Raw genomic sequence first — 26,521 nt, 5'->3', positions numbered from 1 at the left:
ACTTGCATTGCAAATGAGTATGTTTTTAGACTGATTAACATTTTTCCCATTTTCAGGTAACTAATGAAAGAAAACAGTTGTAAACATAAACTTTATTATATTTTGGTAGAAAATAACAATATTTGTAAAATGCTTTAACAGCTCCTTTTAAGTAAGACATATAACAAAAATATATCGAGATATTCACAAGCTCTAGTCAATTCTTTCTCGTGCGTTTTGTCTTGGTCGTAGTCTCTGATTGTTGCCCTGAAAGCAGCTTCTTCTTGAGTTTGCTTTGGTCCGCATCCGTTCTCCTTCTCCTGGAAGGTCTCTGCACTGGACCAATAGTCGAGGAAAATGTTTCTGCTTGGGGCATATGCTCTTCATCTAGCATTGAGTTATCTTGGTCCCAAATGACTACAGTATAACCTGGGGACAAATACAGTATGTTTTTATTTTTTTCATTGAAATTGAAGAAGCAGTGGAAAATTTCCCCTTCTTCATCATCATCTTACCCATTCCAGAGGCAATCACATCTCCCTTTGGATTAAATTTGTTGATCTGAAAAACATTCACATTTATGAAAATTACGATTTGGCCTTCTGGACCACCAAAAAATAATGATCAGTAATTAAAGACTAAAACAAAACAAAGGCCTATTAATAGCAAAATAATTGTATTTTCTTTATCATTGTCGTCATCTCAATTAAAAAAACAACAACATATATTTACATATTTACTTGTCTGTTCACAATAAGACAATAAAGTTTGGATTTGATAACTTTATTATTCATTCCGTATGCTGCGATTGGTTGTACTCACAGATTTGATTCCTTCGATAGTAGAATTGTGCACCTGACCCGCAAGTTCTGCTGTGTTGGAATCGTAGATGTCGATCGTTCTCTCATCGCCATATTGAAATTTGTCATCAGGGTAACGACCCACAATAATGAGGTCATGGAAAGGATGCCATGTTGCCTGTGGATAGGTTGACATAACACGTTTGGCTTGTTAATTATTGTTCTTGACTCGTGTCAGACATATTTTGCCAACACCTGTGAAAATTCTTCTTAAACACTCCCCAACAGTCACCAACCTTGATTGATGTGATGTGCTGAAATTGCCTGTGCGGATGCCGAATGATATTCTGTGGTTTAGACCAATCAGAGGATGAATATACACGGATTTGGTCGTACTGGTCAGTTGTTAGCAATTTGGAGCAGTCCGCTGGATGAAAATAGGCTGCAAAGATACAACAGAAAACAATGTATGAGGATCAATCTGCAATACACCAAAGCAGTATGTTTAAGTCATTTAAACTTATTGAAATGTATTCTGGCAATCAAGTAGTACTGCAGTAGCATCCTGCCTCTCAAATGGCACTTTTTTAAATTTTCTGTAATATTGATATTTTGACTTTTGCTGTTTTTTTGCTTCCCAATTCTGAGGTTTCATTTTGTTCTGATCTGGTACCAAACAAGCGCTGAAATAGGAATTAGCAACCCCAAAATGTACTTGTGCGCTACAAAAACATGTACCTGCGTTGACGGCCTTTTCGTGAGGCAAATCATGAAGAAAGCTGTTCTTGTCCTTCATGTTCCTCAGATCCCACAGCTTTACCGTGTGGTCCACTGAAGCCGTTGCAAGCAGCCAATCACAACGTGGGTTGAACTCGGCGTGAGTCACTTTGGCTTTGTGTAACTTACTATTAAAAATCTGTTATATTAAAAGGAAACCAAAAGGATTTAAGTATATTTATGTATGCCAACGCATAATCATTGTTAATATTTGCAATAAAAAAAAACAGCCACACACCTTTTGCCCGTCCAAACCAGCCAGCAGGAGCATTCCAACATTGTCTCCGGTCACAAGCATCTGTCTGCTAGTGGAAACGTCGACACAGCAGTACCAGAAACTGAAAAATAAGACTACAGATGTGTTTTCAAACACTTAAACTAAGTTCTTAAAGTGGTACTAAAGTTGTATTTGATTCACATGGATTTTTAAAAACAATTTCCCATGCTATTTAAGCAGGTTACCACAATAATTTGTGTCAAAAGTGCCCAAAATGTAATTTTTCAAGCTACTTTATTTTGTCTTTTTAGGCTATTTTGCACTATCCCAAAAAATCGTTTTGTACTAAGCCAAGAAAAATGCACATGCATGCATTTCAAAAATTGTGCTCTTGATTGTTTTTCAGTTTGAACCAGAAAGTGATGACTAATGCCTCTTTAAAAGCGCTGCAAAAAATGTTGGGCATAGTTCATCAGTCTTCTCCACACTTTGCTCACCATACGTTGTGGTGATAATGGCCGCAATCTTCAGTTTGTGACAGAATGGAAGCTGTGTGGCCCTCAAAGCTCTGCAGGGTCAGTGTACCTTCACCAGAGGCTACAAACACGCTGGTTGGATCCGTAGGAGAAAACTTTATCCCTCCAATGAAGGCTCCGGCGCCCATCTACGCGCAGAACAAGAAAGCAGGCCTATCATTGGGCGCGCAACATTACATGCTACAATTATCAGGTGCATGTCTTTTTGATATGAAGGTGAAATGGTATAATAACACTAAAAAGGCCACTTTAGAAGAAGACTGATGAACTAATTTTGTTTTTTTTAGACCTTCTACCCTGTTGTTAACCTTCCAACCGGTACCCAAGATGACAATAGCTGACCCCAGTCTTACGTTAGTGTTGCCGTGGAGGCAAACACTTTCAAAGAGGTTCCACTGAAATCTTGCAGGGTTACTGTACCCCTCATAGATGATATGAACAGCTGAGTGTGGTTGAATGGGTTAAACATCATATCTGTAACTGAGTATCCAGGACCCATCTAAACAGAGAACCAGCAATTGGCTATTCAACACATGCGTTACAAATAAATTTAAAAAAACCTCCCTGTGCTAGCTTACCCCTTGGATGAAGGTTTTCTGGCCACAGAGTGTGTAGTCCCACAGCTCAATGTCACCGCCCTTGGATGCCACCGCCAGTGTGGTGGGATGAGTGGGATGCCATTCCAGGCAAGTGATTCTGCGATCGAAGGGAGCGTTTGATGCGCGATGTTTGTACAAATTCAGCGAGCGGACAAAAGGCTCCTGGAGACACTGAAAGTGAACAAAAACAGAGTCTTAATACAACTGGCCAAAGAATTGAGGATTTTTTTTGGATGACTACTTTTACTTGAGTACAAAGTAAAAAAGCAAACTAGAGTGAATGGGATCATCAAATCATGAAGACATAAAAGCAGCAAAAACACAAAACGAGAAAGAGTGGACCTCAAACTTTTGGTACTCTAGCCTAATAGATGGAAAATGGATGGACACCCTTACCTGTCTCATCTGGGTACGGACACTTTGTCCGAGAGTATTCTTGTAGATGTAGTGGAGTATACTTCCATGCACAACTTTTCTTTGAATTTCTGTGGATTTAAGAGAAGATCATGCAAAATCAGACACCATCACGGTCATCATCTACAGTTGACACACCTTTTTGGGGTGCCTTTGCTTCTTTCTTGTCCCGCGGTTGAGTTTTCAATGTAGCACCACTCGGCTTCTTCTCCCTGCCATCACTTTTCTTCACCTGAGCCTTTTTAGGCTCGCGACCAGCTGACTTTGAAGGTTTGGGTTTCATCGCAAACGCTCAAAGTACAGCTTGACAACAGGATTGTAAATAAAGGTCGTACACGTATCTAGACACTGGTAGCTCACCTTTAATTTATAAAATGGCAGGGGATCAGCTCCAAATATGACACATGGACCACACAATGTAATGCATAACACACGTGACTTCAAAACGTGCCTGTTTTGTAACTCATGTAACATTAGTAATTGCCCGGTAGAGAGCACTGTTTGACGTTCCGGTGACAGACACTTTCAAATAAATTTCTCATGAATCGCATTTATTTTCAATTGTCATCATGGCTCAAATGAAATCTGATTTAAATAAGAAATCAAACTGTTTGTGCAAAAATTGACAAATAGACATTCTGTTGTCATTTATTTTGGAAGAAATTCATTGGTGATGTGAACCGGTAGCAGAGACAAGTGACCTAATGCAATGAATCTGGTTGGCTGGTTTGAATTCACGCGAGGGAGAGAAAATCTGCAACAGGAGTGTTAAACTCAAGGTGCCAAGGCAAAATGACAAAACAAGCGTAAGTAAAGGCGATCCTATGCGAAATTTGCTATTTATTACCACAGACAAATGCGATCTTATTACGCGGTGTTTTCATTTTCTAGGATCTTCTTAAACCTTTGCTAGTTTAGGTTGAAACGTTTAGTCGCTGGGCTCTCCGGCGTTTGACTTTGTTTCCAAACTGCTCAATAACAATACCGTATGTTTCCATGTGGATCTTTTTTTCTTCAGGAAAGGCAAAGCTCCTCGTCGACCCCCTCCCAAGAAACAAAGCAGCCAGAAAGATCCAGTTGGTGTGAGTGTTAAATAATTTCTAAACGCTAAAATAACGTTAGGATGCCAATATGCGCAGCATGGATGAGCGTTTGACGAATACTATTATACCCTCCCCCCATTCAGGTTTACTGTCGTGTACGACCTCTCGGTGGAGAAGACGAGGAATGTTGCATCGAAGTGATAAGCAGCAGCACCATCCAAATGCATGCACCCGAAGGCTTCAAAACCACCCGAAATGGAGAATACAAAGAGGTGAACTATAGTACTCTGCAAACATTTTGACAGTGAGGAACATTAAAGCTGAATCAAGAGATCAGCACATCATCACAGTCCTTTGAAAGACACGAATGTTTACCATCATGGTAGTAAGATTTTAAGTTTGTTTTATTTAGGAGGGGGCATTACTACTTTTTCTTATGGGTATTCCATTTTTAAAAGTTAACCTCATTTGAAAGATCTGACTTTTTTTTTTTAAAGGCCAGCTTAGTAGAGTCCAGATTTAAAATGAGAGATGTCCCAGATCTGATTTTGTGATCGGAAATCGGCCCTGATCACATTTTTTCAGAGAATCAGAATCTATAACTATGTTCAACCCTTAGTTTTCATATTTAAAAAAAAGCATGTCACATGATGCCAAACAGTCATATCACCATCAAACAAGGTAAAACAAGACTTGGTCAGTATGAACTGCCTAAACTTCGTGAAAGCAAATGTCTATGTTGTATTATATTTCCCCAATCTTGATTTCAAAGCCACAACCGTGCAGTATCTCGAACAAGGAATTTCCTTCCCCTTATGTGGAAGGTTCTTATCATCTGTGTCTGACTCTTTCAAACTTTTGCTATCCGTCTTCCAAAATTTGCAATACGTCACCAAAAGGTTCAAATGAAAACTAATTATTTTTGGGGGGATGCCAAATATCTGTTGCAATAGATCTTTTAAGGGGTTTCTTTTAAACAGGGAAACATTAGAAATTTTCAAAGAAAATTTAAGATCATTTTATCATTATTTTTTTTAACCTTTTCTTAACTTACATATGTTTTTCTTCTTCACAGATGCAGTACTCCTTCAAAAAAGTCTTTGGAGTATTAGTATCTCAAATTGAGCTCTTTGAAAGTGTTGCCAAACCTCTTGTCGATGACCTCATCCATGGGAGAAATGGTAAGAGTACTTGCTTGCTATGTTCAGATAAGTCACATTCTAGTGTTTTTTTTTTTTTTTCGGGGGGGGGGGGTTGCACTATATTACAATACTACAGAATAGGTTCACACTATTTTCTTTCTTACATCATATCCTGCAACAGTACCATGTAATGTTAACGGGCTTATGTTTCTGTTGCCTATTTCAGGCCTGCTCTTTACATATGGAGTAACGGGAAGTGGGAAGACTTTCACCATGACTGGCTCCCCAGGCTTGGGTGGGCTTCTGCCACGCTCTCTTGACATGCTCTTCAACAGCATTGGGCCTTTCCAGGCCAAAAGATATGTAAGGGCTGCACTGAAACTTCTTTGGTACTTGATTATATAGCATTAATCCTCCGGTTCTCACAGGTTTTTAAGTCAGATGACAGAAATGGCATCATGGTGCAGAATGACGTCGATGCCCTTTTGGACCGTCAAAGGCGAGATAATGCAGGGCTTCCCAAATTGCCCTCAAGCAGGTACACGTACTTGCCATTTACTTTAACTGGCTTCTTTGTAACTGATTTTTAACTTGGAATTGCTACTTCGTCTTCAGACAGAAGCTCGACCCTGAAATTGCAGACATGATTAAGAACGGAGAGGCCTGCAAGGCCGACGACGTGGATGATGACTGCAGCTACACCGTCTTTGTATCCTACATTGAAATCTACAACAATTACATCTATGATCTTCTAGAGGAAAACACGGAAGAGGCAGTCAAGCCCAAGTGAGTTCTAAAAAAATCACTATTAGTTTGGCATGGCAACAACATATTCCCATACTTAAAGGAGATTACACAAATGTACCTGAATGTGAAATTTTGTATTTTCTCCCAACTAGGTGGAATGGCGGAGGCACACCAGTTCGTCAGAACACAGAGTTCATGTATGTGACTAGTGAATGAATGTATGGTGCAATTGAAAAAAAGCAATTAATACATATCCAGCAATGGCATCCTTTCTGCCAGTTGCCTGCTGCTTGCTGTCTGTTACAGCAAATCTGCCTAAAAACAGCATTGTTGTCTCTCTTACTCGTTTTCCCATAAGAACAAAAGCATGTAATCCTTTTTTTGTGACAAGTCCCTTCCCTCTCTCCTAAATGTAGACCGCCCCAGTCCAAAATTCTCCGAGAGGACCAAAACCACAACATGTATGTGGCCGGATGTATGGAGGTCGAAGTCAAATCTGCAGAGGAGGCATTTCAAGTATTCTGGAAAGGTGAGTAGTCGAAATTGTAACGGAAAGGACGAATGTTTCTGCGTTGATGAGCTTAGATAATACTGACTTGGTATTGTTGGTCTTCGGGTCGACTCTGACCAAGAAGTGACTATGGTTAATCTTCTCTCTGAGCAGTCTACGCGGGAGTTTCAATATTGATTTAAAACATGTAGTGTGTTGAAAATCTCACTGCTGTTTGATGGCTTTCCAGGTCAGAAAAAAAGGAAGGTGGCAAACACTCGGCTCAACCGAGAGTCCAGCCGCTCCCACAGTGTTTTCACCATCAAGCTGGCACAGGCCCCTCTTGATGCAGATGGGGACACCATCCTCCCTGTGAGCTAAAGATAATCTAAACTGTGACTTGTTCGGATTTGCGCTATACAACTGACGGTTGGTCCCCTCTTTGTCTCTGAATGAAAAGAACCAGATGACCATCAGTCAGCTGTGTTTGGTGGACTTGGCAGGGAGCGAGCGAACTGGAAGGACGGGAGCCGAGGGGTCTCGTATACGTGAAGCTGGTAAGATTTCAGAGCTGTTACAGATTTTCCTTCATTTTCCCTTAGCTGCTTGTGTTGCTTTGCAGGAAACATTAATCAGTCTCTTCTCACCCTGAGGACGTGTATCGAGATCCTCCGAGAAAATCAGATGTGTGGCACAAACCGGGTCGGTTGAAGTGGATTCCGACTACTCAACTTTAGCTTTTTATTTTCCACAATGTGAATGACTTTGTTTTTCCTCCTAGATGGTTCCATACAGAGACTCCAAAGTCACCCACTTATTTAAAAACTATTTTGATGGAGAAGGCAAAGTCAAGATGATTGTCTGCGTCAACCCAAAGGCTGAAGATTATGAAGAAACTTTGGTCAGCTGAACATTGAATATTGTCTTATTGCTTATATTATTTGACAAAAAATGCTTATATAAGATAACTATTTATCTCTATTTTAAATATTTACACTTTAATATTAAAGGAACCTTTTATTTGCCCAAAATGTTATTCTATTATCAGTTTCTCATGGGACAAGGTGTTGTTGTAGTATTAGTAGTCTAACATGACATTGTTTATTTATTTATTTTCCTCCAGCTGGTGATGCGCTTTGCAGAGATGACACAGGAAGTGGAAGTAGCCCGGCCAATAGACAGACCAATCTGTGGTTTTACTCCGGGCCGTCGACAGAGAAACCAGGCTTTCAAAGATGAACTTTCTCGCAGATTGGAGGAGCGTGGTGGTCCAATGGACATGGGTAATTTTGTAAATGGAGCTAAAACTAGATTAAGCAAACCCGCTGGGGAAAGGTATCTTATGCAGATGCCTTAAACTGAAGTCTTGCTTTACAAAACAGTTTGATTATACACTAGTTTAGTTGACATTACCAGATATATAGTATATAGTCAATGTTTAGATCAAATTAAATCATGTTGTTTGAAAAGTGCTGCACCTCAGAAAATGCTCACTTAAGGTGTTTTTCCAGATATCCCGTCAGTTTTGAACCTTGCGATGCACAGCCTTCCTCCTGTCCCCACCGCCGAGGTAACAGATGCTCACGATGATACCACCTTGCCGAGGTTGATTGAGGCGCTGCAGAACAGACACAGAATCAGGCAAACCATGTTAGAGGATTACAACAAATCAGGTGCCTGCTCATGTTTTGAGCTCAATCCATACGCAGTTTTTTTTAATGCAGAACAATCTTTGTTCATTTCCTTCTCTTGGTCTTTCAGCAAGCACCATGACGTCACTCCTACAAAACCTCGACAGCAATATTAATTCCAAAGTGAATTATATTCAAGAACAGAACAACAAGCTCTTGGAAAAAGACAGAAAGATCCAAGACAACAAGGCAGAGATTGACCGACTGGACAAAAAAGCAAGGATGCTTGAACATAAAGTGAGTTCATTTTCCGGGCTCCAACCGTTTAAATCTGGCTTCTCTTATGGCCTTTACAAACCACATCCCTCATGCTCCTTTTTAGATTGACATTCTTCAAAAAACGGCTCAAGTGTACGAGGACGACAAACGTAGTCTGCAACAGGAGTTGGAGACCAGAGAGCAGAGGTTGCACAGGGAGCAATCTGACAAAAGACGAATGGAGCAGCGCATGCAAGGGGCCGTCACAGATACGCAACACAAGTGGGAAAAAGAATGTGTGCGTATCACTCCCTTTCAAAATATTTTTGCCTCTTTTTGTGAGGGCCATGCAATTCGTTACTCATGTGGAGCTTTCCTTGTGCAACGCAGGCGCGACGTGTGAACGCAATGCAACAGGAGATGCAGAACAAATTGTGGGTGAAAGACGAGAAACTGAAGCAGCTCAAAGCCATTGTGACAGAAGGCAAGACCCCAAGTCGCCCTGAGCCGCCACCCCGCCAGACACCGTACAAACCGCCTCCCAAGGAAGAGCCTGTACCCGTTCCCGCAAAGAGATCTGCCTCACCCTCACCAACGGTAGGCTATTAAGATTGTGATTATCCTCAATGGCGGCTAATCAGTTAAATTGATTTGTTTTATGCGTATTTGTAGGTTTATAGAACTACATTATTTATTCGAGTATAACGTACCTCATTTTGTACCAAAAAACTGAAGCCAAATTTGGGTGCGTGTTAAACACAGTAAATAGGGTGAGTCTTCCTATAAGAAAACAACTGAAACTTTTAACACTTTTGCTCTGTTCATGCTTTAACTTAGACTTCCACGCCAGTTCGACCCTTGCACCGACGGTCCCGTTCAGCTGGCGGAGAGAAGTGGGTGGACCACAAGCCCTCCACCAACCTGGACTTGGGAACGGTGATGCAGGCTATCATTCCAAACGCCATCAAAGTTTCCACCCCCAGTGAGAAGGTGCTTTCCAAGTGCGACCGATACGTACTTACTCATCAGGAAGTTGCCTCCGATGGTGAAGTACAGACACAACTTATTAAGGTTTGGACACTTGAAGAATTCTCTTAATTTTGATCACCTTGTGGAGGTCGCTGGCTTACATATGTGTATGTTCAAGGGTGACGTGTTGAAGACCAGAGGAGGAGGACAGGCAGTACAATTCACTGACATTGAGACATTGAAGCAGCACCTCACAACGATCGAAGGGTATTGACACTTTAACGGTAATGTATTATATATATTTTTTTTAACACCATGTTTCTTTTTCTATAGTCGCAAGAGAAAATCTTCAGAGGGAGATGGTGGAAACCAAAAAGCTACCTCGACCGATGTAGAGAAAAGGGTAGGATGATTAAGATCCGAAAAAAATGGAATAGATACTTCGTTTGCTCAAATTGAGGCACCAAAAAAATATAAATACTATATTATGTAGGAGATGAAATGCATTTATAAGGATAATTTTTGAATCTAAAAATGGATGAACCCTGCATAGAAATTTCGGGCAGTATTTAGAGCCAGTAAATAGAGATCAGTATGTCGAATGCTGCTTGTACATTAGGGATTTCACAGAAGGATTTCATTACAGTGTGCTGTTGCTATGGAGATGAGGGCTGGCTCCACTTTGGGACCTGGTGTTGAGCATCATTGTGTCACCAAGTAAGATGCCCTGTGTTCTACTTACTAACGTTCCTATTCTAATCATTCTGTTTGATTTCCAGGCGCAGAAAACCCTGAAAATGTCAAGTGGTTTGTCCACGGACATGTATTCCCTTTCTTTGGTATAAACCTTTGTGCAATATTCCAAACAGTTTTTTTCTCTTTCCATGTTTATCTATTCGAATATGACACTTTATATAATATGCAAGTGTACTCTACACTTCCAAAGATGTTTATAAAACATTTGATGTGTTCTTTGAGCCAACAGAATTTCTGATAGTTTTGGATTTCTGTGGTGTGTTCTTATACCCTTTTTTAGTTTGTGCAATATAAGAAGTTCCCTTTTCTTTATTGCAACCTTTCACTTCCCACTTCTTGGGAATAAAATTTCTTAGGAATCCCTTTGTCTTTTTTGTGTGGATCTCATGCAGTGTGCTGAATTGCCACTGAGTGGTAGCACAGGACAACACAGTTAAAGCTGGACAGGGTTCAGAAAACTTGGATTAGCAAGCAAAACTGGGAAAATTCCCATTTGAATCTTGCAAACATTAAATATTTTACACAATAGTTTTATATGATTTCTACACTAATGTGGGAGAACACATGAGACAAACCTGTAAATCAGGGGTGGCCAAGTCTGGTCCTCGAGAGCCACATACCAGTCTGTTTTCCATGTCGCCCTCCACCAACACACCTGAATCAAATAATCTGGATCGGCATCAAGCTTCTGGACAGCTTGATGAGTTGATCATTTGATTCAGTTGTGTTAGATGAGAGAGATATATGGAAAACAGACTGGATAGGGGCTCTCGACGACCGGACTTGGCCACCCCTGTTGTAGACAAACAGTTAAAATCTCATCTGGCTGAGTTTCAACTGGAAAGAGTTGAAGAGTGACTAACACGAAGCCTCGCAGAGAAGGTCAAGAGCCCAGAGCAACCACTGGCCATTAAATTCACGCCAAGTGCTTTGCTTTTTGACCAGGTTTGTACCGCACTATTATAGTCGCAAACCCTTGATGCCAAGAGGCATGAGTATCATAGAGACACCATTATGTTTGGGCCTCCAATCAACCCTACGAGTTTTCAAAGAGACTCTTGAGGATTACTGCAAGCTGTGCACTTATATCTGCGATGAGCAAATGTGAGATATTTCGAGCTACTGAAAAAAAATGTGTTTTATAATTTGTCCAATTTCGACAAACATTTTTGCAGGGTCTCCTGAGATTTGGGTGATGTTTGAGTTGTTGTTTTTTAAACTGATATATTAATGTAGTTTTTGCTTTGACGTTAGTGCACACTTGAGGTGTACACCATGTATGTTTTCAGTTTGGAATTATACTCAAACTAGATTCTTTTTCCTCTGCAAGGAGCAATGACATGAAGTCAATAGTTTTAATCACCTACTACCCCTAGCTATTGGAGATGGGCCAGCATTGCGTCCGTCAATTGGTGCATTGACTGTTATTCTGTTTAATTCCCTTTAGCTTACTTAAGTGTCATATCACATACTATTTGTTCATTGTTTTTCTGTATCTCCATTAATTTCAATAGGAAAGAACAGTTTAAGATTAGTGTTTAGATGGAGTTTGGTCAAAGAACAGATTAAACCCACATCTCAAGGCACCACTAATGATCAACTAGAAAAGCAGAACTTTGCTGTGTGGTCATTGTAAGTGTTTTCCTAGTATTTTAACTGCCTAATGAATGGTAATTTAAAAAGACTAGCTGGGGCATGAACCACAAGTGCACTAAAATTCATGATGACACTGTCTGTGGTGGAGATAAGAAACCCTGACAATGAAAGTCAATTAGTGGCAAGCGTGCAAATAGGACATGGGAGTCAAGCTTTGGTTGAGTGGTGTCTGTCTACATTGTCATATGTCAATGCTGTGGCTGCCTGCCAGCCAAATGTTCGACAAAAGATAGGAAGCTGGAGATGTGGGCTGACAGACAGTCAATTGTCATTCGGCTCATCTCCAAGCGTCTTGGGAATCTTTCCCCTTCTGCACTTGCTCACCCCACGTTCCTTCACATTAGCGCATGCTCACACCCTCTTGCTGAGCGTTGGAAAGGAATGAAAATATCTCAGTTGCTCTTCTTGAAGCTGATGTATGCAAAATTCATTGAGTCCCCAGTCTGCAGACCTCCTCGGAGGTAAAATAGAAAACTGTCAAAATAAATTGCTGTCTGGGAGTGACAATCTTTCAATGTCGCTGACAAGGGATAGATGTTCAATCCATTTGGACTTGGAGGTCTGGCAGTGAAAATCTCTTGCAGTCCTTGAAAATAAATCATTCAATAAGACTAAAAGGTCTCTCTATATACTCATATCTCCTGCTTTGAGTTATTGACCCCTAAATGCAAAGTCATTATTACAACAACCCCTTAAAAAAATTGTACGCATAGCTAATCTTTTGGAAAAATACATTGGACCACTTGCTGCTAGATTTCTAGCTGACTTCTTAACAGCTCCATTATAGTACTTTATTTTAATAAGAATACTTGTTTTGTATCATAATTCTGTTCCAATCAGCTTCATATACTTTTCTGTCCAATTTGCCTATGTGCTCGTATTTTACAATACTTATAACGTTTGTTCTTGGTTGCTTGTTAAATGATAAAACTGCCCCCTAAAAATGCATTTTTCCCCTTTAATTGCACATGCAATGGTTGGTATGGATTATACTAATGTGCGACATGTATATCTTGTTCCGTTTTCATTGTGCATGTTTTGACTAGTGCGACTTATACTCAGATATGACCTATAGTCCAAAAATTACAGAATATAGAATATTAGAATTTGCTATCAGCAGGCACAAATTTAGCTGAATGTCATTTTTTTCTTCCCTCTTTTTGCCCTTTTTGTTCTAAGTGCTTGCAGTTGTCAGCTGAGTGTGTACTGGCTGCACTTTCAGCTGGTTGGGTCCTTCCTGTGGTGACAGTATGCCATGACGGATTTCCGTTGACTCACTTTCATTGTAACCACAATGGGTTTCTCAGGCGGGTGGGGGAAAAAAATCCCAAGTGCTTGATGTCATCCAGTTAAAGCTGTGGCTTTGCGTGTCGCTGGCAGATGATTTAAGCGGCACTGAAAGGAGTTTGCTGACGAAATGAGGGGTTAGGTTACTCTGACGCTTATAAAAAGCAGCCTGATGGATGATGACTAAATAGCCTGAATGTAACAGTGGTTGTCTTTCACATCACGTGGGCTTCCTTCCCCCAAAATACAAAATAGACTGAATGAGCATCAATTAGAAATATTTAGTGGAAGCAATATGTCTAAGAACCCTTTTTTTCCAATGTGAGCTTTTTAAAAGACCAAGATGAACAATTTTGAGCTTTTTATTTTATATTACTCATCTGAAAAATATGAAGTTTTGAGATGAAAAAGTCGGTCAATGTCACGAGCACATTAGTCTTACAAGAGTCTGTCTGATCGTCTCACTTGTTTCCTTTTTATTGGTCTTCTTGGGGGAAAAAACATCCATCTTTTTACAGCTCTTTAACTCTCTGGCGGGCTATGTTGGTTTTAGATGTCCAATCCATTGTGAGTGGGAGGTTTTGGCAGCGATTGGACGGTCATTGAAGAATGAGCTTTTGCAGTCTGTTCTCACATTTAAAATGAGTTCAATGGCTAATGGTGTCAATAACTGGAAATGAGCTATTAATTAAGAAAGTAAAAAATAAAATCAACTTTAGAATGATATTGCAGGCTATCACTAGAGTCAACTTCAGTTTTTATTTATTATACTTTTCTTAAAGTGTTTTCATTTTTCCCTAGGTATGGCAATCAATTCCTGTGTCCTTCATCTGAGGCTCCAGCACCCCCATGATCTTTGTGAGTACAAGCAGTTTGGAAAATGAATGTTCTTATCATTTTATTAATGTTATTATTTATATTATAAAAAATATATTCTGAAATACAATTATTATTATATTCTTTGATGAATATGATAATATAAAATTACTATATTTTTGAGTCTGCGTCCATATGTATGTGGACATAGTTATGACTGTTTATATTGTGTCTTATATGACCCCAAATGCTCCCTGAATGTGGAATTCTGGTGTTTTATTTTAATTACCAAAAATATTTGCCTAGCCTATGAAATAGGTCCTATTACAGTTTCAAATCATTTTGCATGATTGCATTTTTGTTTTTCACAAATTTGTGTCATCTTAGCAGAGGGGTGTAGACTTAATTCTCATGTACTCAGGTGAAACGACAATAAGCGCACACCCTATGTGAGTCTAGGGCCAACTTGGGCTTTTAAATGTGCACATTATTGGTTCATCTTTTCAAAATGAGTCTTCCCACTGCTGCTCTTATCCACCGCTTTGCACATTGCACTCGTAATTGGTCGGCAATTACAAGCGGCGCGTTAAGGAGTTGTTGCTTAATTCATTAGACATGGCCAAGTTCGTTCCGTCTAATAAGGCAGCACCTTTTATCGCACAAGAGCAGGTCTGTGTAAAACGGCTGAGATTACAGCATTGGTGTGCTTGACAAAGATTAGAATGCTGGCGAATGAGGAGGCCAGAGTAAAAACACCCCATGCCTACTGCAGCGTTTTTTTGCAAATTCACCGAGCTTGTTATTTTCACGCCGTGTTTATCCAGTTGATTAATGCCCATTGAATATAACCTGGGGAGTGCATATATCTGCACGCGGCCCCGCACTTGCCTGATAATGTAAAGTCGAAAATGGTAAAGAGGCTCAAGCTGCCTGTGAGGCCAGTTTAGGCAAACTATGGGGCAGCTGGCAGAGAAATCATTGTGAATAACGGCCTCCTTGTGAGACAGGAACATTGCCGTTGGCGCTCTTTCTTTGTCTTCTCTGCGCTTGTGAGTCAACTGCTTCATTCTAGATGTGCTGTTTATGTTTGTGCTAGCTTTCCCTTTTCTTGCCTGTGGATTTCAGCACCTGGATTCTTGTTTTCCCATGATCAAAAAAGGCCAGGTGGAAAGTGAATATACTCATATTTCAGTGCATGAATGATGGTGATGTGATGGACGTTCAATCTTTTTAAACTGAGAGGGGCTGCCTGCAAATTGCTATTTGATATCATTTCACAGACCAGTAATTTGAATTAAGCACAATTTGAAAGGATAGATGACATCTTGTATAAATAACATTCATGTGGAAAAGAGTCGCTTAAAGTTGAGTATGCAAAGCATGGCTACTTGCAAATGAGCACTTGAAATTCTATTTTTGATTTTTTTAGTTGATTTATCCACATTCTTTCCACATAATTAAGGTGCTTGTAATTCATAACCTTATCTTTTCAGTCTCAGAAATGCCCTTCATTTTTTGAGTCGCTGGATTATGGATGTCATGTCCATCAACCATTGACTCTTACACTCAATTGTGAATATCATTTAGTGTGAACCAAACCAATGGAAAACACATTCATAAGAAAGTATTTCAATTTAGTTGCATGGCTCTTAAATACATTGTGGTAGACTGATCCAATTTGCGCTTGTCTTTTTCTACTCATCACATCGAGCTACCAGACACAAAATGGCCATGAAGCACAATCACAGACGACATTTTTGGTCATTATCTTGTCAGTCTGAGTGACAGTGTTCCTCACTGACTGCCTTGTGATCAATACGGGCGTACAAACGCTGCGAAACGATGGCCGGAGCCTTTGAAGCCTGTTTGTGGAGCTGGATTTGCTGAGCTAACATGGTCCACACAGAACCCCCTTGAATAAGCTTGTTTGGCCAGAATCCTCCGTGTTTGAACAGCAACAGAGTTTATTCAAACGGAGAACAGACAACGCCCCTCCCGTCTTTCTTCCTCAATATGAGCTGACAAACATGTTAGCCTTGCCAAATCTTCTTTTTTTCTCCCCCTTTCTTTGTTCATCTGACTCATGCTTGATAGCGTGCCACCGCAAATATCTGACATGAAATTGGCTGTAACATTGTTGGAAGATGGGAAACGCCAGGATTTCTCTTTGAGATCTCAAAAGAATGTCCAATTGATACTGGCTAGGAAGCGAGTGAATTATAGATATCTAGATAGTGTTCTGCTTGAGATTTGAAATATTTGGAAATATAAAGTACTACCCACTTTCATCAAGGTCAGCGTAAAGTGAAGACTTTGTGAACAAGTTGATCTTTTTGGACTCATTCAATTACAAATATTAATTCCTTTCATTAACTTATTTTTGTGTCAGTGCCAGTAAAGGAGTTAAATGTTTGCCCTATTTAGAGTAAAAAGACATAATAGAGTAATCTGATTAAATAGTATGGAATTGGTGGATACAATATTTTTGCCTTTTAACAAAAAGTCATGATAGAATTGTTGAGTAAATGAGGCCTAATTTGAAAGTAAAATAAGGAAATGTGCTGACATTTCTTTGTTATCCTTCCCAACAACATTAGCATCTCTCTGCCGCTTTTTACTCTTTTTTTTTATTATTATTTACACTAAGCTCGGCTCATTTAACTTACATGACCCAGTGGATACATAACCCAAGGCCATTGAAAACATAGCCAGTGCCCGTAGGGATCAAATTAGAGCACGTAAGCTGGAAAGACTGCTGCGCTGCCACCAGCCTTTCACTATGCTCTTCACCTACTTTGTGTGGTTTCAAATGTGGTCATTGGCTGCCTCTGAGGCCTCAACTCGGCAATCGGCATCAGTTCAACACACTTAGATGGCCGCTATGTTGTGGCACTGCTTTGCTAAATCTAGCCCTCGTGCACAATTGCCGGCTTTGCAATGATGCGCGTTAGTCACCGCCAATGGTTTGAAGGAGGATGTCATGTGACCAATTCTTCTTTGACCACATTTTTTTACCCTTAACTGGTCGCCAGTCCGTCGCGGGACATACAGAGACAACCTCTCAATCTTAAAAATCTCTTGCTGTAATTCTTGTATTTGGTACATTTTCAAAAATGAATTAGGCAATTCTGCCATTAGGTCAACAATGATTTTGAATTCTTGAATGTAGTAAAACATGAATTTATTTCCACATCACCACAGCTTTTACCTCTCCCCTAATAATAGTATGTTAGTACCAATTTCCAAAAAATGTAATAACTTAAAGCATACATGTTATAGGAATTCGTTTTTCAATCAAATCGACGACATGTAGGAATCAGAGCTTTACAAAAATGCAACTGAGATAAATATGTTGGTGCTGATTTTTAAAAGTCTGTTTTGAAATCATCCAATCCATTGCATGACAATGTTTTGACTGAGCGGCATTAGCACCTCGCCCTCGTTTGGGCTGCGCCATGCCTGTTATCTCAATGATGTTCTAATTCAAGCAAACAATTCTGTGTTTGACTCAATGGAGGCAGTGTAAATCAGCAGAGTCAATATTAGCACAGCACACAGGGTTGGTGTGAGGAAAGGAAAGAGTGGAAGTGTGCATTTCACTCTGTGTGTGTGTCTATCTGATTGAGGATTGGTTGTTAAGGGCGCTTCGTCAGGGAACCTCGACCGCTTGCTCCAGTAACAACAATAGAAATAACAATAAAGGAAGCAAGCAATTCCTCGCTTTCTTTGTCTGAGTGCACCGACAATTCTTTTTATCACCATTTTTTTTATTATGTCGTCTCGTGGTGTAGAGGGTCACTTGCCTGACTTGGCTGCGGGCAGGCGTGGGCTCGATTCCCGCTGGTGGCGGTATGATTGGGATGGCCGTTTGTCTCTGTGTTTGCTCTTCGACTGACTGGCGACCAGTCTAGGGTGTTGTCTTCCTTTCGCCTGCAGATAGCTGGGTTAGGCTCCAGCGAACCCTGCAACCCTTTCCAGGGATGGGCTGTATGGAAGATGAATGATTTTTTTATGATTATTCTTCATGAGGAAGTTATTGGTAGACCGGCGAGTTCCTGCGTTCACCCTCAAAGCAGTCGGTGCTCTTTGAGCCGAGCCGCAGTTCGATGATTGTGTACAGCTGAGTCCTGGATGTCAATGTTTTACTTCTTGTGATGAATGGGAATAATTATGTTGGCTACTATTTGTTTTCTCCCGTTCAAGACTATAGAAAGAAAATCCTGTTTATAGGCTGCAGCAACCCCTTACGAGGATGTGCGGCACAGATGAGGAATGAATGTATTTATTTATGTTATGGAAACAAGGGTTTACAACCTTTTTGTATAGAGCATATACATTTAGTATACATCTTTCTTTTCATTCCCATCGTACACGGGAGTTACTCATATACATACCTTAGGGGCAAAGACAGTGTTGTTAAGGAAGGCGAAAAGCAAAAGACAAAGTAGAAGTCCGCATTCATCCGAGAGTCTGCGGGAGCGGTAACAGGGGCAGACAGTCCTGTTTGACTCAGCCGGAGGTCTTGTTAGCAGTAATAAGCCGTGTAAACAAAAAGCAGCGGTGTATTTTAAGGTCATGGCAAACAGCAGCAATAACCTCACAGTCAGCACAAAGTCTGCTCCCTGATGTGGCGGCACAATCTCCCCGTTGAGATCTGCTGACACGCGGAAACGGCAACATGAGCTAATGCACTACTTAAAGAGCATAATCGCTCTTTCCCTTACTGTTAATGAATGCTAATTAGGAGTCTGGAGCAGTTTCTGGCATGTGCCGGCTGGCCCTCTAATGTGCTGTATTGTTCTTCTCCTCGCTTCAGCTCAGCACTAATGCTGCTGTGCCAGCTATTAAAGTCAGATAAGCGATCCATCTTTAACATTGCCAGCCAAAGCGGCGCTAATAGCTCAGCCATTAAATTGTTCATTTCCATGGCTTCCTTTCATTGTTTTAGTCATCTCTACATAAACGTGAGTGGAGCTTTGACATGCAGTTTAACGCCTGGGCCAAATAATGGTCCAAGTCTTCTTTATATTCACTTTCTTCAGACACAAATCATGAATCAGATAATGATTTTTTGATATAGTACATTTTTATATTCGATATAGAATAGATTAATAGATATATTACATCGAGTGATTCCTCTGCACTTTGCGGATTCACCATATTTTGGCTCGGGTCCGCCAAATATATATGAAAAGTTGATATTATGGAAGTGATAATACAAGCTTAAAATAGGGGGAAAATTGTGAGTATTTCACTGTCTGTTAATTTTTTTAAATTTATGTTCCTAATTGGCGACCCGGTGGCTGAGTGGTTAGTGCGTCGGCCTCATAGTTCTGAGATCAAGCACCCTCTGCGACCCGTGTAAGGGAAATTGGTATAGAAAATGAACGATTGCTTCGTACCACTTATTATTCTACAAGAGATGTCCAACACAATCAAAAGCTTTTCAGGTGTGAATTTTAAATGGCCAGTTGTAATTATGTGATGTAATCCATGAAATGGCTGGCTTCTAATAAGGTTAATCACATTCACAGTTTTAACAAGCACTCGGGGCATTATTAGCAGCCATATTATTCTCATTCCAGAGTCGTGTTGATTTTACTATTGATTTTAAGATCTGGCACTTGTTCACAAGGCAATTTACTCAACATGGGCCATAGAGAATTGGCAGAAAGGGTAGAGGGGAGGAAGACAGAAATAAACCCTTTCCTCAAGTGCTTAATTGGGTTAAGTGCGGTGAAAATCCAAACAACGAGATAGTGATGAAATAGCAAGTCTGTACGATCGCTTAGAATAGATCGTAAATACTATGAATATTAAAAAAAGAGGCACAGTGAATGAATGTCTGGAAAGTATGCTACTAGATCTCTCATTTTGCGTCTGCTAACACAGTGATGAACAAGCTGACACAACTGTAGGAGAGCAAATCCAACAACCTGATTTTTTTCTTCTTCCAAGAAGCGAAATCCTTCGAGTGTTTAGTTTATGAAGCGTGCATGAATAATGGGGTTTGTGATTGACCGCACGCATCCTACTCGGTGGCAGCGCAACCAGTGAAGAGATTGCTCTTTATCATTTTTCATTCCAGTTCTACCAAGCCAAGTTTCCCATTTATTTCCACACTTCCAAAAAAATAGAAAATATGATGGATTAAACAAATCCTGGCTTTGCTTACATTTGTTCTGGAACCAACCCAGTCAGTTTGGTAATGAACCTTTCACTGATGTTTATACAAAGTATACAAGGCTATTGTGTATAATAAATAGTGTCGGCGGCAAAATCGCTTCGGTATTAAAGGACAGAAGCAATATCTGACAGCAATGCTGTTTCAATGCTAATGGATGAAACTGGGGAACACCTTTTTTTCATTCCGACATGCAAAATATAGCAATAAGCATTAAAATCAAGATTATTTTATAATTCTACCCCAGTGTAATAGTAATCATAATAATAATAATAATAATACACACCATCCAATACATTGACTGCATTCAATAATGGAACAGTTAGATGGTCAACAAATACTCAACGTAATATATGAAAAAATACTTTAATTTAAGAATCAAACTGAAATTGGTTGTCCAAGTAGTAACAGTTTTTCCACTCTGTTACTTAGAAACATAATCATTAAGACATTTTCTATGTAAAAATGGTCAAATGGACATCATTAAAATGTACTGAGTGTAAAGTATCTTGAGCCTGGATATTTCTATTAATTGTAAGAACTATTCTCTCTGGCTTTTGGTTCATGTGAAAAGTCAAACTACATCTATTTATTGTTGTAGGTGAGGAAACGCAAGATTTTGGATGACTCTGCTTTCCCAAGTTCAAATGAATTAGATACATATCACTGTTAATGGCACTTAAACATGATCATGTTGTGACGTGAAAATGTGCAAAGCTAAAAATCCCCTTCAGGGAGAATATTCAAGCATAGAGTCTTGATCTTACATTCAATATGGAATGTGATGCGAAATTAGGATAAGTGAAGCAAATAAGTGATTCATGATCACATGCCTGTGGTTTGATTCCAGAGTTTGCCTAACGCATTGTCAACAAACAGGTGGGAACTCTTGTGTTAATGATGAGAACCTCGTCTTGGTTGTTTACACAACGCGGCGACACAAAAAGCACGATACAGATGCAAAATACGATATTGTGTCTGTTGAGAGTGCTATTGGTCCATCATTGTTGTTTAGCTTGGGGCATAGTCAAGCATGCCTTCACTTTGCTTGACGGATCTGTGACTCTGGAATGATGAGCAAACTGCCCTGCCTTCTCAAACAGCGGTTTAACTGTAATCTTGTACAATCGCCCAAAGGTGTTCACTCCAATCTGGAAATAAACTCTTCAGTCATTCACCACTAATGCCAGATAATTACGGGCCTGACAGTTTGTGTCAAATACCAAGGGAAAATTGGAGAACTATTTGCACCACTTTTAAGGCAGGGTAACGTTCAATTGTTTTTACTAAATATTATGTCGAGTATATTTTGTTCTAGGAGATGAAAATAAACAAAAAATGATTGATAAGTCAATATATACTCTACAACTCAATGAATGGCATTACTCTCTGTGTAGAAGATGATATAAATGGAAGCCCTCGTCTTGTTGCTCTGTTTGATGAGTTGTTCAAAGTAATGTTTTCCTTTTCCGCTCGCAAAACTCCAACGGCTTGTATTTTAAGACCAGTTCGATGCGGGGAGTAGTTTAGATGGCTTTATTGCCTTAGTTGTAAGCTTTTGACGACGTGGTGCCGAGCGGGTTACGCATACGAGTCAACTGGCAATAAACCCGTATCTGAAGTATATTGTCTCGGCTGTTCTTGTGCCCATTTTTCTCTTATCACTTCCCTGCTTACTCAGCCCCTCAATTCTCTTCTCTTTCTCTGAAACATTGTTTTCTGAAACAGTCACCCTACCTACCAAAATGTGTGTCTTGTCTGTTGAATATACAGACTGTCTGTAAGACTGTTCATCTGTGTGCCAGACTGGCATACCGACAGACAACCAGGTAGACTTGGTGTATTATTTGTCGGAATGACAAAACTACTTTTGAGACTGTCCATTTGCCTGCTAAACATATAAAGGGATGGACTGTGTGAAATCCAGATTTATCTGAAGGACAGAGAGTCTATGAGACTGACAGACTGTCTGTGTTGGAAGTACAATTTTTTTCATTGATGACTAGATAGGTATGGATCAAACATAAAGAGGATGAGATTTTTACTGATTAGGAAATGTATGTTTATGCATCTATTGCAGGAGATCAGAAACGCGAGTCTTATCAATCAATCACCTGCAAACAGACACACGCAGCCGGTTTACCACCGAAAGTTTCGCATGCCGTGGAATGTGGTTTAGGATTAAGGTAGAACAAGTCGTAGTGAACAGACAAGGCCACGGGGCATAATGGCGCCAGCATCTTCTATAACAGATGCTCATCAGCACTATTATTAGCAGCACTCTTTAGTTTGCTGTTTCATTTCTCATGTAGTTTGACTGTTGGCAAAACAACAACAAGTTATCCGCAAAGTAATCAGCATGTGCTTGCGGGAGGTGGCCTCCCACAAGACGATTGCACTGAGGTGAGTTGCTACAGGTGTGAACATTCTTTGCGACTGAAAACACCCACACCTCGGAGGCTCAAAATTCCTTAGATAAGGAATTATGCACAATAAAAACGCTTCTACTCCAGCCTATGATTGCAGCTCACCAAAAGGAAGCAATGTGCTCTCGATCTGACCTCTGACAAGTATAATCCAGGCGCTTGTTACACCTCCTTAAGATGTAATTGCTTGCTGTCACAGGATAAGAATCTTCCCTCCTTTTTTTCTACAAGGAACAGAACAGCCAAAAGCATCAATCTTTATTTGTGGTGCAGCTCATCAACCTAAAAGGGCGGATAAGTAATCTGGCAGATGAAAGAAGGAAAGCTGTGTGAGCCATAACGATGGCATAGATAGAGAAGTAGTTTGTGGTGGAATTTTTTTCGGTGTTCCTGTGCCCTGGAGCGCTGCAGGTTTAACCGACGTGACCGCTGGAACGCTCTGCCCATTTGCCTGGCAGGCAGTTCAGAAGGCGTGTCGCTTTCTGGATGTCAACCAGAATTTACCCCGAGCCTCTGCTTCGTTCTCCCACAGAGTGGCGGCAAAGCATTTGAAAAGTTGATGGTTTATAGGACAGAAGTTGGACGATTTTTTTTGTTGTTGCTCGTGTTGTTGAGTGGAACCGCCGACAGAGAAAGTGATGCAGATGAGATTTTATGATGTCATTGCAGTGTCGTCACAAGGTGCCCTCTCACCCAGGTTGCCATGTGTGTATGAATGCGCATTTAGAATGTCACTGCAGCAAGGGTTATTGCAAGACATATTCTTACGAGATTCCCATTGTTTACATTTTGTTCTCTTCCCACAAAAGTGCCCAAAATTGTTAATTTTTTTTCCCCAAATCTTGATGGCACACATGATTGCACCCTACCTTTTCTGTCTGGCAACAAGTGATCTTGAGAGCTAGGCATGTTCTTTGATAAGTGGACTAAACCTGTGGTATGCAGTTATGCAGAGAAGACGAAGAAGCACACCAATTTGTTTCACTTTAAAAGTTACTTGTGTGCCAGCTGCTCCTTGTCTCAATGACCCATCTTTTTAATCATTGTTCTGATTAGTATCCCAATCCCAAAGAAGAGCTTTAGAAGTGGAGCTGTTTGATATCTGAGATGAAGGCACTAGAGCCCCCTGCAGCACACCAGGAGAGTGTAACCTTATTTCACGCTGGCTCTCAAATAGTGTCGAGAATTTGTGAGGCAGTTAGTGGTCGTCATTAATAACGACCCGAGCTTGCTTGACAGCTGCTGATTGGAATGAAGAGCTGCGCCACAGCAGACGGCTACAAATTTTCCTGACAGCCATGTCTCCATTACTGGCCGTCAGCTGCCAAACAGCAGTAATCAGAGAAGAGAGAAAACACGCTTTCACACCACAGACACCTTGCTTTTTGCTTTTACTGCACGGAAGCATTAGCACACCAACAAGCACGTAAACACATTGTAGCTATCTCGGTGCAGACACCATTTTGAAACAAACTGCACGCCGGTTAGTACAGGGGCTGGCAAATAGGTCCTTGGGGGCTGCTGTGGGTGCAGGTTTTTGTTCCAACCGATCCAGCACAGACAGTTGAACCAATGAGATTTCTGCAGAAAACAAGAAGCACCTGACTGTAATTCACTGATTGCACTTCCAGGATACCAGATTGATGGAAATGTTTCCTTTTTAGAGATTGGAAAAAAAAACCTGCACCCACTGCGGCCCATTGTGGAATAGTTTGCCCACGCCGGAGTTAACAGCTGAGGTAAGATCAGCTTTTGTTTTGACAACCTTCCAATGTCTAATAAAAATGAATGCCAAATGCAGTTAGTGAAGGCTAAAAACAACAATAACAACAACCACAGCAACAAACTTGATTGTCCATATACTTTTCGATTTTAATGATGATATAGAGTTTAGTTTTGTTTTGTAAGTAAACCGCATCCTGCTGGTTATGTTACAATGCCCAAACGTAAAATTTGGCACTATATTGCAGTTTCATTAAGTTAACAGTTGCACAAGACACATGATTTTTGAAATATGTAACCAAAACCATAATGTCTATCCGTCCACAGTGTTATTAGCTCAAATGTCCAGGTTCATGCAGGTTGTTTACCCTCCAGTGCCCACAAATCATATCTCTATTACACACAGGAATGTGCAATCCAGCCTAAGCTACAATTACAATTACTGTGAAGTTTATTTGGTCAAACTAATTACAAGTAGACAATGTCATTTTTAGAAGTTGGAAAGTGATAGGGTACAGGATCAAGTGCATTGTCTTTATTTTCTTGCAAGAGGCCAAAGAGTTAGGCGCCAAATAAAGATATCTTTACTGGAAGTATCAAAATAAAATGCAGTTTATATTTTAAAGAGATAGTAACGTAGTAATTTAACAAAATTAAGATGCAGGCAAACCAGACAGAGGCCCTTAGGTGGCCCACGTGCTGGAGTTTGGACACCCCTGACCCAGTACCTAAACCGATCTCACTATTAAATGTGTTTCTGGGCATTCACGTTTTCTTAAACACAGTCTTTCAATTATGACAATTTTGGAGCCTCATTTTCTACGCAATCCTTTTAATCATTCAAACTCGTCTTATTTCTCTGATGTGTCAAATTTAAAGAAGAATTCATTTTCACTTTACAGGGACTTTCTTAGCGCAAAATACATTGCTTTTTACAAAATTAAACCTGCCAGCTGAGAATGAAAATGAGGAATTATTGCTAGGCACATGCAGTGCAGTGTCATTTTTATTACACAAGGGTAACAAAAATAAAAAAACCTTATCGGGGCACTTTATTGTCTTTAAGTGCAACGATAACATTGTGGATGGTAGCCATGTATGCCAGTGTGTATATGTTCATAAATGATGGCACAATATACCCAGGAAATTGTCATTTTTTTATTATATTCCAATACACACCCCGTGCAAGAGTGGATGTTGCATAATTTTTAACATTCCATCGTAGCTCTACCCTGTATGAATAGTTAGTAGGAGGTTTTACTGATGGTTGGTCAATTGCAGAGATTGAGTCTCATCTCCTACCAACTGGAGAAACAAACAAGCCCACAATGCACATCAATCCCCAGTAAGCACTTACAGTTGACATGGACGCGCATGCAAAAACAGTGCAGAGCCGCCACAGGAGGTGGCAGACAATCAAGAACGGGGAGGCTTCATTTTATAGCTGCCGCTTCCTTGTCAGCTTTACTCCCGGCAGCAATAAAACACTCCATAATAAAAGCCGCAATCCCGGGAAGCAGCATGACTGCGGCTATAGATAATCTACTCAGCTCTCAAGCGCCTCACACTGCGTTTGCATTTCCTGTCCCAGAATCCATCATGCAGGTTGACTTTGGGTTTTTCTGGTTTTAAGCGTAATGAAAAGCAGCGAGACAAAGCTTATCTGCCGGATCCACGTGGGCCAAGCAATATTGTGACCTTCGCTTCCACTGCTTAATTAGCAGCTTCTTCCTTGTCCAAACATGATCTCAGGAGAAATGATTTAAATCAACCTCCAGAAAAATATTAGATAGGGAATATTCGTTCAGCTTCAATTTTTTCCCCGTACTGTTTTCATTAGAATAATATATTTTCCATATTACTTTTACAAATCTATTAATACTACATCAGAACCTTAGCTTTCATGATAAATCTATTCCTCAATCTTAACCAAATCATCTGAAAACAAACAGTATTTGCTGATAATCTAATCAGTATTTTTCAGAATTTTTTTTTAGTAGCCTTTTTCATAAAATGTGATGTACATTTATTTAAAAAGAATATGTATTTAATCACACATTGGCATTCTGCTT

At 40.2% G+C, this 26,521-nt stretch overlaps 2 protein-coding genes and 1 non-coding gene across 6 annotated transcripts; 2 read left to right on the top strand and 1 right to left on the bottom strand.

Annotated features, from left to right (window-relative positions):
* Positions 1-77: 77 nt before the first annotated feature.
* Positions 78-4,654, bottom strand: LOC144215801 (DNA damage-binding protein 2-like). 2 transcript variants are annotated; one of them, XM_077744947.1, is made up of 11 exons: positions 3,683-4,654; positions 3,461-3,625; positions 3,305-3,393; positions 2,888-3,079; positions 2,271-2,437; positions 1,795-1,894; positions 1,518-1,695; positions 1,076-1,221; positions 802-957; positions 495-540; positions 78-408 (listed from the first exon to the last, which is right to left on the bottom strand). In XM_077744947.1, exons 2-11 carry the CDS (start codon positions 3,603-3,605, stop codon positions 197-199), a joined length of 1,431 nt encoding a protein of 476 aa, XP_077601073.1. In that variant the 5' UTR covers positions 3,606-3,625; positions 3,683-4,654; the 3' UTR covers positions 78-196. The 2 variants fall into 2 exon arrangements, with proteins under 2 accessions (XP_077601073.1, XP_077601075.1); XM_077744949.1 differs by lacking the exon at positions 2,271-2,437 and adding an exon at positions 2,663-2,808 and having other exon boundaries at positions 3,461-4,654.
* On the top strand, positions 4,010-10,717 carry LOC144215800 (kinesin-like protein KIF23). 3 transcript variants are annotated; one of them, XM_077744944.1, is made up of 23 exons: positions 4,010-4,128; positions 4,341-4,404; positions 4,509-4,637; positions 5,441-5,546; positions 5,734-5,870; positions 5,936-6,045; positions 6,123-6,293; positions 6,407-6,451; positions 6,671-6,783; positions 6,995-7,116; positions 7,205-7,301; positions 7,367-7,446; positions 7,526-7,645; positions 7,868-8,027; positions 8,256-8,417; positions 8,506-8,672; positions 8,758-8,931; positions 9,024-9,230; positions 9,471-9,704; positions 9,781-9,869; positions 9,936-10,005; positions 10,249-10,319; positions 10,382-10,717. In XM_077744944.1, exons 1-23 carry the CDS (start codon positions 4,115-4,117, stop codon positions 10,395-10,397), a joined length of 2,658 nt encoding a protein of 885 aa, XP_077601070.1. In that variant the 5' UTR covers positions 4,010-4,114; the 3' UTR covers positions 10,398-10,717. The 3 variants fall into 3 exon arrangements, with proteins under 3 accessions (XP_077601070.1, XP_077601071.1, XP_077601072.1); XM_077744945.1 differs by lacking the exons at positions 4,010-4,128; positions 4,341-4,404; positions 4,509-4,637 and adding an exon at positions 4,718-4,747; XM_077744946.1 differs by lacking the exons at positions 4,010-4,128; positions 4,341-4,404; positions 4,509-4,637 and adding an exon at positions 4,833-5,046.
* Positions 6,822-6,918, top strand: LOC144180934 (Z30 small nucleolar RNA). Its single transcript, XR_013324571.1, has one exon. It is a non-coding gene; the product is annotated as a Z30 small nucleolar RNA (small nucleolar RNA).
* Positions 10,718-26,521: the final 15,804 nt, after the last annotated feature.

Source organism: Stigmatopora nigra, chromosome 22 (assembly GCF_051989575.1).
Source record: "Stigmatopora nigra isolate UIUO_SnigA chromosome 22, RoL_Snig_1.1, whole genome shotgun sequence".
NCBI lineage: Eukaryota > Metazoa > Chordata > Actinopteri > Syngnathiformes > Syngnathidae > Stigmatopora > Stigmatopora nigra.
Note: the sequence above shows the minus strand (reverse complement) of the source record. Positions and strands in the feature narration are given on the sequence as shown.

Bases quoted from the DNA above. Each gene is read 5' to 3' on its own strand.
- LOC144215800 (XM_077744944.1), top strand. The intron at 6,294-6,406 runs GTGAGTTCTAAA...TCTCCCAACTAG, and splicing joins GAAGAGGCAGTCAAGCCCAA to GTGGAATGGCGGAGGCACAC. The intron at 9,870-9,935 runs GTATTGACACTT...CTTTTTCTATAG, and splicing joins CACCTCACAACGATCGAAGG to TCGCAAGAGAAAATCTTCAG.
- LOC144215801 (XM_077744947.1), bottom strand. From the start codon at position 3,605: ATGAAACCCAAACCTTCAAAGTCAGCTGGTCGCGAGCCTAAAAAGGCT. The intron at 3,394-3,460 runs GTGTGTCAACTG...TTAAATCCACAG, and splicing joins AGCAAAGGCACCCCAAAAAG to AAATTCAAAGAAAAGTTGTG. The intron at 958-1,075 runs GTTGGTGACTGT...ACCTATCCACAG, and splicing joins AGCACATCACATCAATCAAG to GCAACATGGCATCCTTTCCA.